The 14,469-nt window shown below is 36.6% G+C and overlaps 1 protein-coding gene across 1 annotated transcript in view; it reads left to right on the top strand.

The window, feature by feature from the left end:
• Window positions 1–14,469, top strand: part of LOC148954180 (protein brambleberry-like) — a 250,431-nt gene that overhangs the window by 31,798 nt on the left and 204,164 nt on the right. The window contains exons 3-5 of the mRNA XM_089086959.1: window positions 2,626–2,754; window positions 7,582–7,990; window positions 12,112–12,396. Of these exons, the coding sequence (XP_088943085.1) occupies window positions 2,626–2,754; window positions 7,582–7,990; window positions 12,112–12,396 (823 nt within the window). The remainder of the gene's footprint in view (window positions 1–2,625; window positions 2,755–7,581; window positions 7,991–12,111; window positions 12,397–14,469) is intronic.

The raw sequence follows: 14,469 nt of genomic DNA on the forward strand, positions 1-14,469 counted from the left end.
TCTGTTGTTCCCATATTCTTTCGCATCTCCTTTCTTGAAGAGCTTGACTGTAATTCATGTTCTCCATTATTCGAGAAAGGTTTTGGTCTGTAACAGAGGCGAGAAGAAGGATTTTCTGAAGGCAATCCAGAAGGGCAAGGTTCGTTGCAGGTTGGACTTGATTGTTTCTGCTGAAATGCGGTCTGTACAAGGGCTTTTTTCCGTCTTCCAGTTCGTTAGCTGCTGAGATGGTCTCGCTTGTTGATGGCTTGTCGTCACTAACGTAGGGATGGAAGAGATGTTTTCTTTCTGGTGCATAAGGTGGAACTTCAGGTTCGGGCCATTTTAACATAACCTCGAAAAAACTAGCCCATCGCTCCTTGTGTTCTTCCACGTCTGGCAGGAGAATCTCTACTTCAGCTTTTACCGTGAATTCTTGTAAGCTTGACTTTTCTCTGTTTTTCGGTCAAGGGATAAGACATTTGTGTGTCTCCTTGGCTTGCTGCTTCTTTCGATGGTGTGGTGTTTTCGCTCCTTTATTGTCGTCTTTTCTGCCAGTCGATTTGCCAGCTGCTTTGTATTGCAAGCTCTTAGTCTAAATACATTGACCATTTTCACTCAGAGTTTAACTTAAGTTTCTAGTAATTTACTATGAGATCCCAGGTATTTGTGGAGATCCACTTTTGCTTACTAGTTTTCCCAACCCTGAATTTCTTCGGTTCTATCCGTTTGTTTTCTATGAATAGTCTCTCAAGCTTCTTTGACGTCTACTTCTAGATTGCCGAGGGCTTCGAATTTACTTCACAATTCTGTATAAAACGATGATCGAACACCCTTATCACTTAACTTGTCTGCGTCAAAACTTTGGAATATGAATTTTTTCTGTTTCTGATCATTTTGTGGCGCCTATTAATGTATGATATGAAGGAAGGTCGGCACCTCTGAAACATTGAACGTCTTTTAGGCTCGTTTGCGTTCTCCAGCGAATCAGAGAATGGTCAATTTGATGTTTTTGTTTGGTGCCATCTGAGGAAATCCAAGTTTATTTATGGATTGCAGCCCTAGTCAGGAAATCGCTCCCCATGGCTAAGCTGACAAGTTGAGCTCCTTTACTGTTAGTGCTAACGTTGTATCCAGTCACTTCAGTGCCATATGATTTATCTTGGCCAATATTTGAATTTTTGTTTTCTAGAACACAGGAGACGTCGACCACTGATCGAAGGTTGTCATAGAATCCATCTTTAATGGTGTCATCCGTATCATTTATGGGTACGTAGCACTCGATTAACGACGGTTCCGCGTGGTTAGAAGCAAATCGTGTATACAATGTTCTTTCATTGACCGGATTCCATGAGCACAAGACGTTTGTTGCGTTTGGACCTAATATTGCTACATCTCTGGCAAAGTGCCTTTACAGTTTTTTAGCTAAATAAGACTATACGTCATATAGTGACCGCTGGTTTTCTTCTCATAACAGTCTTTTAATTTTGCTTTAGAAATGCCAAGTCCAAACTTCCTGCATTGACAAAAGAATTTTTCTGTTTCTAGCAATGCTGGCATGGTTCTAACATTTCGCAGGCTGCTCTTCAAGGGTCGCTCGTATTCAAAAATCTGGTCCGGGTGGGTGCATGGGCTGTCATCAGATTCAGATTCAGTTTTCGTCTGAGGCTTGTCGTTGACGTTTCTGAGTGGATCTTGTTTTATGGGGGTATTTGTTTTTTTCCTATCGCCCAACCGGTTTTTTGGCCTTTTTTTTCTACTCGCCTTTCAAACAACAAAAGCACGAAGAACAATAGGGAAATCTTTTTGTAAGACAGTGGAGACAATTTGAATGAATATTTCGGTCCTATGTCCAAGGGCCATCCTCAGCAAGACAAAAATAAACAAAAGAAAAAAGACTCACAACAACATGCGACCAATCAAACCAATTTTTTTTTTTATTCAAAGCAGTCCCAGCATCCTTACTTCAGCGAAGTTCAACCAAATTATTTCCACTGTCTTACAAAAAGATTTCCCTATTGTTCTTCGTGCTTTTGCTGTTTGTTATGAAAAGGCAGTTTGGTCTTCGTCGCTATTTTTTACTCGCCTTTTCTCTTGTTAGGTGACCATGCAGTTCCAAGATTATAATCCTCTTGAAGATTCATTGTCCTTCAGAAAACTTATTGTCCCCCAAAAACTCATTATGCCCTATAAACCTCAAAAGTGGGCTCATTGCTAAGCTGAAAGGGATAACTGTTATTCCCTCTTTGTTAGCTGTCGGTTTACAGGTAGTCCCACAAGTTTTACCACTAGTGCATGTTCATTAAAACAGGATGCTAAGCTCCTAATCATGTCGTCGCTGTGACATTTTCTGACGTTAAAATAATGACGGCATTTTCATTTAGGTGAGATAATAGAACCGTAAGAATTGCAAAAGGAAAGAAGATCAACATCTTTGTTCTTCATCATATGTTGGGTTACCTAAAGACGGATCTAACTAGAATTTTTCTTAGAAATATTTCTTTCATTGTAACCTGTTTGTTGTAGTTTCTTCTGCTTTTTCGTTCAATAATTGTCGTTGTTAGTTTCATTGGTTTTTTTTACTTCCTTTTTTCTTCTTCTTCTTACTTTTTCTTCCTTTTATTTTTACTTTTTTTTACTTTTAAGGTGGTCATGCAGCTCCAAGAGCATTGCAATCGAATGAACGAAGATGAACTGTCACGCTTCAGCATTGCTCTTTTCAATTGTCAAGCTGGATATGAAGGAAGAAAGACTTACTTATGCACGGATGACATGGTAAGAACGAACCACATAATTTTCTGTTCTATGTCATTGCTCTAAAACCCCATTCGTCTTCTTTGTTAATGCTACTAACTGTGGAGGGGTGTTAGGGTGACTATAAATACGTTCCCAGACCACACTGGCTGTACATGGCGTTTGATGAAAAACGTAAAAGTATGAAAATAATTAAGAAGAGTAATAGAACCATGGTGATTTTCAGTGAGTTAAAAATAAACTAAGCGAAAATACCAAAATAGATGTTTCGTCAAGGATCTCCGCCAAGCCGTCCTCAGTGCTCAAACATAAAAATAAAACAAACAACATAAGGTTAGTTTTTATTTCTCCTTTGTTTGTGTGTTTGAGCACTGAGTCTTTGCCGAAATATATATTTTGGTCAAAGAAATTTCAAAGAGGTCTATGACTCCCTGTTAGGGGGTGGGGGTGGACTGAATATTGCACCTGTTTAATTTGTATTATTTTTTTTGGCTCCAAGTGTAGTAGAGAGAAGGAAATCCATCTTATATGAAGGATTATTCTTATGTAAGTCTCCCTAGTTTCTTACGGAAAGGGTTTGTAGTTCATTAGGTCTTTACATGCCTGATCTGTTGTTCGTAGTCTAATTGTTAAATTCTGTTAAGATTAAGTTACGCTAAGTTAAGTTTTGTAAGTTTTGTTTAAGTTTAAGTTTCGTTTCTGTTAAGACAGAAAGAAATTATAGGCTTTTCTGGTCTTGTTTCATAGTACTGTAAGATCCTTAAAGTTAATAGGCTTTTAAAATGATGCACTGGTAATACGAAGTAAAATGACAAAGATAAAGATCCTGCAGAGCCATTGCTGACACGTAGGGCGTTGAATCGACGTTCCAGTTGCTGGAATACGACGTTGCTTCAGTTACTAATACGAAGAGCAACACCAATAATTCTCTACGCCCAAATGCTTCTCTGGGGGCCAAAATTATGATTTTGGATTTTTCTTGATTATATGAAGTTGTTCCGTCAAAAATTTTGTCTTTGTGAGCCATGATTCTCTTTTTGAGTAGAAAGATCTAGGGGATCGACTAAAAAAGATTAATTTACTTTTGTTAGAAAAGACTATACGAAGTTGTTCCGCCAAACACTTTGTCTTTGTGAGCTTTGATTCTCTTTTTGAGGAGAAAGATCGAAGGGATCGACTAAAAAAGATCGATTTTCTTTTGTTAGAGAGGACTATATGAAATTGTTACGCCAAACACTTTGTCTTTGTGAGCCATGATTCTCTTTTTGAGTAGAAACGTCGAGGGGATCGACTAAAAAAAGATTTATTTTCTTTTGTTAGAAAAGACTATATGAAGTTGTTCCGCCAAACACTTTGTCTTTGTGAGCCGTGATTATCTTTTCGAATATATAGATCGATGGGATCGACTAAAAAAGATCGATTTATTTTTGTTAGAGAGGACTATATGAAGTTCTTCCGCCAAACACTTTGTCTTTGTGAGGCGAAATTCTCTGTTTGAGTGGAAAGATCGAGTGGTTATTACTCTGACTCGTAATAGTCGTAAATTGGTTTTAAAAATGCAGGTAAAAAAAAAAACACCTTAAACTGGAAGTGACTCATGTTTTGTCTAGATGAGAACATAAATCGAACGAACACTCAGTTCGGTCCCAAATAAGACCAAAATCTAAAAGTGCTTCAGATTGCTGAAGTTCCCTGGGCCTAACGATAAAAATTTTTCTTATGATAATAAATAGAGATATTTATAGATCCAAAAAGGAGAATTTTCCCACCCGAAAGTGCTGCCATCTGTTAGAAGCTATCTGTTTGTGATTTTGATAGGAAAAAGATTTAATTTTCAAGATTTACTGTTACTTTGATCTAAATTCTAATGTGCTATTGAATAGCAAATTTATGATTAGATAAATCCGTTGTGGAGACTATAAAAATCTGGAATGATGGCCCTTGTCAATTGGTGAGATATCGTGTCTTTTGGATATATCATATTCCAAGTTTTTCGCTGATTAATGTGGAAAGTCTTAACTTTGATAACATGAAGGATTTAAAACCCTTAGTAGATTTTTTTAATAGTAGGCATAATGTTATCACTGTTATACCAAGAGACAGGTCTACGGACTGGGTCTGGGTCAATGGATAATTCCTCTGGATTAAGGTCTCTCATCCAGGTTTAATTGTGGAAGAATGAAATACAGGCAGAAACTATCATATCTGTTTGTTTTTTCCTACAGTTTTTATTTTAACTGGATTCAACATTTTCTAATTAAAGACAAAAATTTGACTGCATGAAAAGGGGTCAATTACCCTGTTAAGGGACGGACTTAGAGCATAAAGGTGATAAAATATTCTGGGTGTAGAGAGACTGTGTAAGAGTTTGAACTTCATTTAAATGATTCTTTTATGTAAAGAATTGTTATATTGACAAGCAGGGTTCAGTATCAGGAAACAGCACCATTAAGGAGCCTATTGCACTACATAGTTGTTTTGGTTGTATCCTATTTGAAAAAGAAGTCTATTCTGGGCCTCCTCGCGTCCCAGTTCCCGAAAGTAGACACTTTGTCTAAGAAGCCCAATAAAACCAAACACTGTACTAGTTAAACTACCCAATTTTATTTAAAGGCACTGCTAAAACGGCTCCACCTCCTACCCACGCCAACAACTCCCTTAAAACAGAGATTGACTGAAACAAATCCAACACTGTCTTTTTTGGCAAAACTGTGGACTAGACTACCAGTTTTATTTATTGTGATGTTTTAACAATAAATAACAATTTACTTATTTTTTTAAATTAATTAGTTTAAAATAAATTTATATGTTAAATCCAGTGATAAAATTTGTTTTTTTTTATTTTCTTTTTTTATTTATTTACTGCAACACTGTGGACTAGACTCCCAGTTTTTATTTATTGCAATGTCTTATCAATGAATAAAAATGTATTTGTCTATTAATTTAAAATTGATGCATTTGAAATTATTTATTTATTATATTTATTGAAAAAATTCATTTATTTCAAAAATTCAATTTCCAACAAACTCATTTCCAAAACCCTTCATTTCCAAACAAAAAATATACCCTCTTAAGCTGTTTGGTGCCATATATTTCACATGATTTTTAGCTTTTTTTTTGCTAATTTTTCATCTTCCTTTGTTTATTTTTTTTTTCAATTTGGTGCCGCTATAACAAAAATTGCATAAAGGTTTGGAGTTTTTTCATTAAAAATTAAATCTGATTTTTCCTAATTTTTAAAGAAATATGATTGTGCTAGTTTCCACTTAACCTATTCAATAAATCAGATTCCATTTTCACTGTCCGTGGTACTTGTGGCACTGTCAGTGAGAAAAAATAACATTTAAATTTATTTTGCAAGAGAAGTCAGGTTGTGTGTTGTTTTTTTAGCGGCACATTTTCAGTATCACTCATAAAACAACTTAACGCTGCCATTGAACTTTTATTGTGCATGAACTGTTTTGACAAAGATCGAAGATAACATTTATTTATTGTTTCGTAATTTGTAAAATTGTCTAATTTGTTGTTTCTGTCATGCCACTTCAAATACTAACGTAAAAAGCCATCAAACCGTTTGTGGTTACGAACCGTACGCTAAAATGGAACTGTACTCCCAAATAGTAACCGAAACTTTAAAAACGGAATTTTCATAAAAATAGATACATCAAAAGAATTGGCTTCTATGCTGATTCGAAATATATTAAATTCAATAAGTTTAATGTTGCCTATCAAAGCTTTGACCCACGGAAAATCTGCCTGATTTTCGAGAAAGTGGGTAAAATACGCCCAAAAAGTCAGGCGATCATAATGAAAGTCACACGATCATATTCAGCATATCTGAAAACTCTACTGTATAGGTTTCAAACACCGATCTCCAAAAACTTCGATTTTTTTTTTGCCAGAAGAAAGATCACTGATGCATGTTTATTTTTAATTTTTTTCCAGAGATGATCGTATCGAACCCATGGTCCTAGAAGATCGAGAGAGGGCTTATTTGAACAGAAATCAAAAGTTCTAGGGACATTTTCAAATGACCAAAAAGATTGGAGGGCAAGTAACCCCCCTCTCGTACCCCTTTTTTCCCGAAGACATCCAATAAAAATTTTGAGATTGTTATTTGATTCAGCATAGTTTAATGCTCAAATAACCGTGTCTTCACCCACATGAACCCACAAAGTTCCTAGATAAAGGGCTGTAAGTTACGCATTATGCCCATTGTTCACATATAAAATTTGTTATTGGGAAATAGACGAAATGATTCTTTTCGGGGGGGGGGGAGTCTCAAGGTGAGACTTTCCTGTGGGGAGAATAGTTGGGGGATTTTCCATGGGATATTTTATAGGGGGAGGGGAGAGGATTTCCCGGCACGATTTTTAACTGAAAGCAAGGAGCAACATGAAATCTTAAAACGAACATAAATTATCCCGTATATGAGAGGGACTGCCCCTTCCTCAACCCTCACTCTTTGCGTTAAAGTTTGGCTTTTTATCCCAATTCTTTAAGAAATACTGCTCAAAGACAAGGCTCGTTGAATTTAAATGAGAAGTATCTTTAAAGAACTTTAAGACTTTAGTGTAAAGAGCGAGGGTTGAGGAAGGAGCCTCCACCTCATATACGGAATAATTTCTGTTCGTTTTAAGTTTTAATGTTGCTCCTTACTTTAAGTTGCAAAACTTTGTTGTTATTTTTTTTAATTAATCTAAGATAATTTGAGTTTTTTTTCTGCTCCAGGGCTATCGATTTTTTTCCACAACATTCATCATAAAACATATCTGGGTTTGGATTTTTTTCAAAGAGGATTTTTCTTATGAAATTCATATTCTAAATAAGACTCATTTCTTGTTTCAGACTCTAAGAGAATGCACAGGATCTATGGATGGTGACGCTTGGAACGCATACCAACTCTTCAAAACCAGGGCAAGGGGTGTTTGTACACTGTTAAGACAGCAACAGTTTAAAATACAGGCAGAAATAGCTGTTAATAAGTTAATGATGGCAGCCAAGCAGCAGCTTGATGGTTTAGCAGAGCTGTCGACTCAGACGGAGCAGCTTGAGCAGAATATTGGTGATACACTAAATACAGTAATAGATGGTAATGATAAGCTGCTTCAACAGCATGATAGCCTAGTGTCAGCTCATGAACTTATAGCAGGAAAAATAACCGGAAATCTGGAACAGCTTGCTGAAGAAAAAGCACTTATTGCAGCAGGACATAATGAAGTTGCAGCTATACTAGGAAAACTGAAGTCGAGAATTGGTAAGAGAATTTGTTAGATTATCTCTCTCTTTCTCTAGAAGCTTTCTTTCTTGGTGCTGCTACCTCCTCTTAACGCCCTATTTAGGATTCTCTAGACCGTTCCACCAGGTCTTAAGGAATCTTTACAAAAAGGAGTGTCAACCAAATCAACAAAAGTAAAATATCAACGAAGCATCTCCAATACTGCCTGTAGAGTATCTCCACTGCTCCCAGTGGAGCATCCCCATTTGATGCTTAGCTGCATCTATCTTCATTCAGCATCATTCATTATTCATCTTCATTGTAAGAGAAGCATTCAAGCTTTATTCAAGCATGATTTGAACACAAAATATGTCCGATTTCCTCATACTTACGATATTAGACAGATCATTTAAAAAAATTTAAAAATAGTTAAAAGGTTAAATAGTAATTAAAGAGTTTAATTAATCAAAAATAAATAATGAGAAAAAAAAAATAAAAATTTGCTTTTATTCTAAGCCTGGTGGTATAACGGTCATTCAAAGTCATTTGAAGTTGAAAAAAAAATAATTAAAAAGGTTACAGGCAGTGATGTCAATTCACGAAAATGTTGGGGAGGGGGGATGTGTATTTCAAAACCTAGGGTTGAGGTAGTAATTTTGTTGTTTTTTAGCGTAATCTGTATTCAGAATGTGTATTTCAAAACCTAGGGTTGAGGTAGTAATTTCGTTGTTTTTTAGCGTAATCTCCAAAAAAGGTATTTTTTTTACGGAAAATACCAAAAAAGTGTATTTTGCAAAAAATAAAGAGAGATAAAAAACACTGGGGAAGCCAAATCACCCCCCCCCCCTCTTACTTTTATTTCTGAATGCAGAAAAGTATCAAATATGTCCAAGGAATGAGATCTAAATTTTGAACCAAAAAAAAAAACTTCTGCCCTGAAGAGCAAAATATTATTTCTAATTGTTAGAATATTTTATTGCCTGTTAACTTTTGGTTGTCTGCGTGGGGGAGGGGCTGGATACCATTCTTTCTGTCCCTTTAGAGTGTCTTTGAATGTTTTCTTTTTGCGTCTCTCCTGTTGGAAGCAGGTTGCAGTTTCAATGAATCCATGGACAAATAACTTCAAATTGATGCCTCAATTTGTTATGGGTCGCAAAACTTGTTTAGAAGGGGTTTAGTTCAGAGCTTTTGTAGAGGTTTAAAAACCTTTTTTTTTATTACTCTGAGGTATTTCAAACTACGGTCCATGTCATGAAAAGTTGAAATTTGCTCAGAACGCTGGACTGAGCTGGGGCATTGAATAGATACTATTTGCAAAGTGATCGGTGACGGTGGGCATCAGTGAACGAGTGCTAAATTGAGAGAGGAATTTGGAACAATATTTGGGGGCGCTCACCCCCCCAGAGTCTCGGGCAAGTGACCAAAAAATTTGAAAAATTAAGATTTGCTCAGAATGCGGGGCTGAGCTTAGGCAATGAATAGGTACTATTTGGAGGATGAAGATGGCTTTAAACGATTGTTTTCCTGTTATTCCAAGCAAATCAATGGTCCTTTGTCAATTCTAAATTCTTAGTCAACCTTCCTAAGACCATAGGCGGGCGTGCCTTGTTTGCCTCTCATTCCAGGCAATATAATGGTCCTATGTCAATTTTAACTTCTTGGTCAACCTGCTTGAGACTCTTGGCTGGGCAGGGGTGCCTTTCCAAAAACTAAGACACAAGTACTTGTCCAATAAGAGAGTCATATTACTCCCACCATTTACCCGTGCCATTTAAAAATTTTTGCCTCTCAATTACTCGGACTATCTGTCTTGGCTTTTTTCCTACAATTGGCCATGTCTTGATGCCTACTGCAAAATACTTGATTTTCCATTCAAGTATTTTCAGTAGGACTCTAAACATGGACGGTAGTACTAATCAGACCTCATTATAAAGTTTAAGCCATAGATTTTCTTTGGCGTTAGTGCCTGTTTTGTACTAGCATATGTGCTGCCACCAGAAGGATGACATTGGATCACGGATTGAAAAACGCCGCTTTGGCCATGTCTGTCAAAAACAAGACGATGCCCATACTAAACAGGTACTGACCTGTAAACCAATCACAAGTTGGAAGAAGGGGCACGTTTAGCAAGCAAAGACCTGGGTCAACACAGTAGAGTTAACTCTAGAGCCTATTTTTGGCTTCTATCGTCACGGTCCCAGCTGGGACAAGCGTTTGCTAGAAATTTTCACACGTCTCAAAATCGATCGAGTGGCTTGGAACTATTCTTCCCCTGACGAGCTATCTCGACTAGTACCGTCGGTCGCCAAGACTGCATGGCAAACTAGAAGAAACGTAATACGGTTAGATTACCTAGAAGAGGAGGCATCTTTGCTGAGTACTTTAAGAAAAGCTTGTGTCAGACGCTGCACATCTTCTTTTAGTGTTCTCTCGATGGACGTCATTCCTAAAAAGTTTGATGTTCATTCCCTCAAAAGCAAATCTTAAAGACATACCCATAGAAATAACCTTTGGCAAAAAAATTTCGTTAGGTTGTGGCATATCAGGACCTAGAAATGCAGTGTTCTGTCGCCATGGAGAATGCCCCAAACATAGAAATAAAACATATAAATAATAAAGTCAGGTGGTTTACCCGTCTAGATAGCCATAGGTATCGGTTTAAAGCGGACCTAAAATTCATACACGTATAATCCTGCTGTCTGTTGCAACATTAATATTCCGTGAAGGTAGACGCATTGTATTGGGAATAATAAATGAATTTATTGAGTTACAAACCCGTCGAGTTAAAAAGAAAAAAAAAAGACGGAGCAAACAAACAAAAAACGATGGAAAGTCGTTAGAAAAAACAGAGGAGTCGACAGTAAAACGATTACATACATACAAATAAACCGTAAATAACATTACGTACATGATCAGTGTATGTAGTGCTCCCAATATTACATACATAACACCGTAAGTAGTTTAGCATTACATTAACGCTGCATACATTACACCACATACATTGCGTACATCAAATTGCATAAACGTTACAAATAACGTATCTGGAACATAAGTTTCGTGGCTCACTACATACGTTATACTACATACTACATACAATTCCTTACTTACATTTTGCATACAAGACTACATAAATTACGCCAGATACATTAAATTACATAAACATTACAAACGCTGTTTCTGGAATACGAGTCTCGCAGCTCACTACATACTACATACGTTACGCCACATAGATTACCTACGTTAAATTACGTAAACAGTACAAATAATATATCTAGAGTATGAGTCTTGCAGCTCATTACTTACCTTATACTACATACTACGTACATTTGCATGTATATATGCTACACATATCCCTTCAGATATTACCCCACATCCGTTACATTACATAAACATTACAAATAATAAATCTGGAAGACGAGTCTTGCGGCTCGACAAAAATTTCCCTATCAATTGTTTTAAATTATGAAGTTTTTAGGCAGTACTATATTTTGGTCAGTGTTGCCAACTTGAGCCGTGAAAATAAGTCAGTAAAACTAATTAGTTAAGTTTGACATCGCTATTCGTCCATAAGAAACCGAAACTGTAAAAAAAGTAATTTTGATAACAATGAACATGTCTAAAGTATTAATGTTATCCATCAAAAGCTACGAGCCTGGTACTCTTAACATTTATAACATTATAACAATTATGCATCTAAGTCATTCAATATATGTAGAAATTATATGATATTAGTGGTAATCAAGGCCGGGTCCAGGGGGTTGGATGGGGTACGGGGTTTGAACCACTCTTCCCCAAAATGTGTCTGGCCCGTAAAAGCGCGACAAAAACGAATATAAACAAATTTTCGATGCGTTTTTGGAAGTTTTTTTTGTAACGCCCTCCCCCCAAACACCCCCCCCCCCCTAACAAAAACTCTGGATATGCCCTTCTATAATATATGTAGGAATCCTTTTTAGAGGAGGAATGGGAGGGGAATTCTCGGGGAAGGGTGCAAACCCTTTTTTTCTCCAGTTCTCCCAAAGCAGTATACGCTACTTTTTTTCCTTTTTAATGCATGTCGTTTGACAGGTTGTTTTGCTGGTATTCAATATTCATAGTGTTTATAACATTCTATATTTATCTAAGTCAATATATGTAGAAACTTGTTTATAATTTTTCAGATGAAACGCTACAAGAACTCTCTGTCCAGAGTCAAGCACAACAGAGTAATCATCAAGAGATAATAGCTGATTTAAGAAACTTGGATGACACCATCACGTCCATACAAGAACAACTTAGCTCTTCATTGTCTGATGTGTTAAATCAGCAAATAACAAGCAGTAAAATTCAAAGGGATTCTCTGGAATCATTAGCGGTCATAAATGATACACTCAAATACTTGAGCACTCTGTCATTAAAGACGAAAGCTCAGCTGGATTGGATTGAGAGCTATTTGAGTTATACAGGTACTAATGTTACTTTTCCTCTATTATTCCGGAAAAAGTTGAAATGCAGTGTTCAGGGTTTCCAGAATCTTAGGTAGTAATTCTTAGAATTAAGTAAGATGTGTCAATTGAACAAATACGACTGTTATCGAGACAATAGTTGGAAAGATTAGTTGTCCATAATCTCCATCGAATCAGGAATATAACCGGATTTTAATCCTGTATAAACTGACTATTTCTTCTGACTATTTCTGTCTCAATTCTTAGTATATTTGAAGAACAAATTCAGCTGGACTGGAATCAACAAGTGTTAATGTTATCTTTCATTTACAATCAAAGGCAATGTTATAGCGCTTCCTGTAGTAAAGAGCCATATGCATGGCTTGTGGCCAGTACCCATGGCCACAAGGGATGGTAGTAAAAACTTCGAAGGGACTTGTTTTGATTAGAATTTGAAAGTTCTAGCCCCCTTTTTAACAGTCAAAAGTGGCTGGAGGGTAGCCTACCCCTCTCCCGTTCCTTTTTGCTACCCATCCTGCCACCCTTCATCACTCGAGACATCGGATCAAAATCAAAACAGCCAGTTTCTTCAAAGTAGTCGAAAGGTCCAATAAATATGCCTGTTTGGATGGCATGACCCTGACAGTCCCTAGGGCAAGGGCCATAAATAATGCATATTGCCAACTGTATGCACACAGGTTTTATAATGAAAAAGGGTTTGACGATGGTTGAGTGACGGTAGGGTGTGTGGAAATGGGCAAAAAAGCTGTTTGACCTCGATCAGTTTTAAACTTACAGCCGTAGTCCCTTAGGCCAAAAGGGAACTAACTTATGAAAATATGTTTCGGTGACCCCTCCCCCCTCACAGACACACACATACACATAAATGAGCCGCAAAAACTTTTTTCTCGGTTAGCTCAATACATATTTTTAAGCCCTTGGGCTAACGGGAACCACAATACAGAAGAAGAAAAATACTAGTCACACTGGAATGTGGTTTAACAAAGAGTCAACAAGTTTTCCCCCAACACTTGCTTATACACAGTAGAATACGATAAAATATATCCAACTACTTTCGTCTATTAGACAAATATATAAGAAGCGCTAATTATGACTGTTAGAAGTGAGAGAATTTTTATCATTATTTTCATAACAAGCCAGAAAAGTATAAGAAATTTTGAAATTTGGGTTTTTTGAAAGTTCAGACAACCTTAACACTAATCCTAGAAATGCACCAATTGTTTCCAAATAATAAAAAAAAAATATCCCCATGAATTATTTGAATAACTAAGTGATACAAAAATCTTTTTGTAACTTGTCCTCTGATTTTTTATCGTTTCTTTGAGAAATATTCCAGGTCATTCTTAGCTGCATTTCTTATAGTGAACTTTCCAAGATCAAGGGTTGCACAAAATAATTTCAGACCAACTTTTTCTTGTTCCCATTATCAAGGGGCATACAATTTCTAACAGTGTTCTTTCTGCTTTCAGAGTTTGCTCTGAAACAGGTGTACAATGAGAATGGGCACACTGCCTATCTTCTTGTTGGATTGTATTGCCAATCTCCCAATATTACAGAAAGGTTAATTTCTTTGTTCAAATGAGGTTTTGCAAAATTTAAAACATTAATTTGTCTGAAAAACAAAGGTTTGCCCTGATTCGTCTTGCCTTTGTTTTACCTTTCCTCATTTATCTTTCATACTCTTTTCCTAAAGCTCTCGAGATTTTTCTTTTCTTGCTTCTATTTGCACGCTTTGTTCACGTGGAAGACCTTCCTCAATTTCTGAAGCTGAAATAGGGCCTTCTTCCTTGTCTGAAGCTATTGGGAGGGGGGGGGGGGGCCCCCAGTTATATCTGAATCTGACCCCTCATTAAGAAAAAGGATAAATAAGCAGGAAATTAAAAGTAAAAAGGGGCCATTTCTGGGTATCTTTATTTATGCACACAGAAAAAAAAACTATGCATAGTTTTTTATTTTTTTTACTATATCTTAACTGTTCTTCACAAAAGCTTCCGCTTGCTCTGTCCACTACCTGCAATTTTCTTAATTTGGACCATTTAGCTAAATTTTGGCTTTCTGATTTTATCGGAGATT

Source organism: Artemia sp. Qi Xiang Cuo, chromosome 3 (genome assembly GCF_049724085.1).
Source record: "Artemia sp. Qi Xiang Cuo chromosome 3, ASM4972408v1, whole genome shotgun sequence".
NCBI classification, from domain to species: domain Eukaryota; kingdom Metazoa; phylum Arthropoda; class Branchiopoda; order Anostraca; family Artemiidae; genus Artemia; species Artemia sp. Qi Xiang Cuo.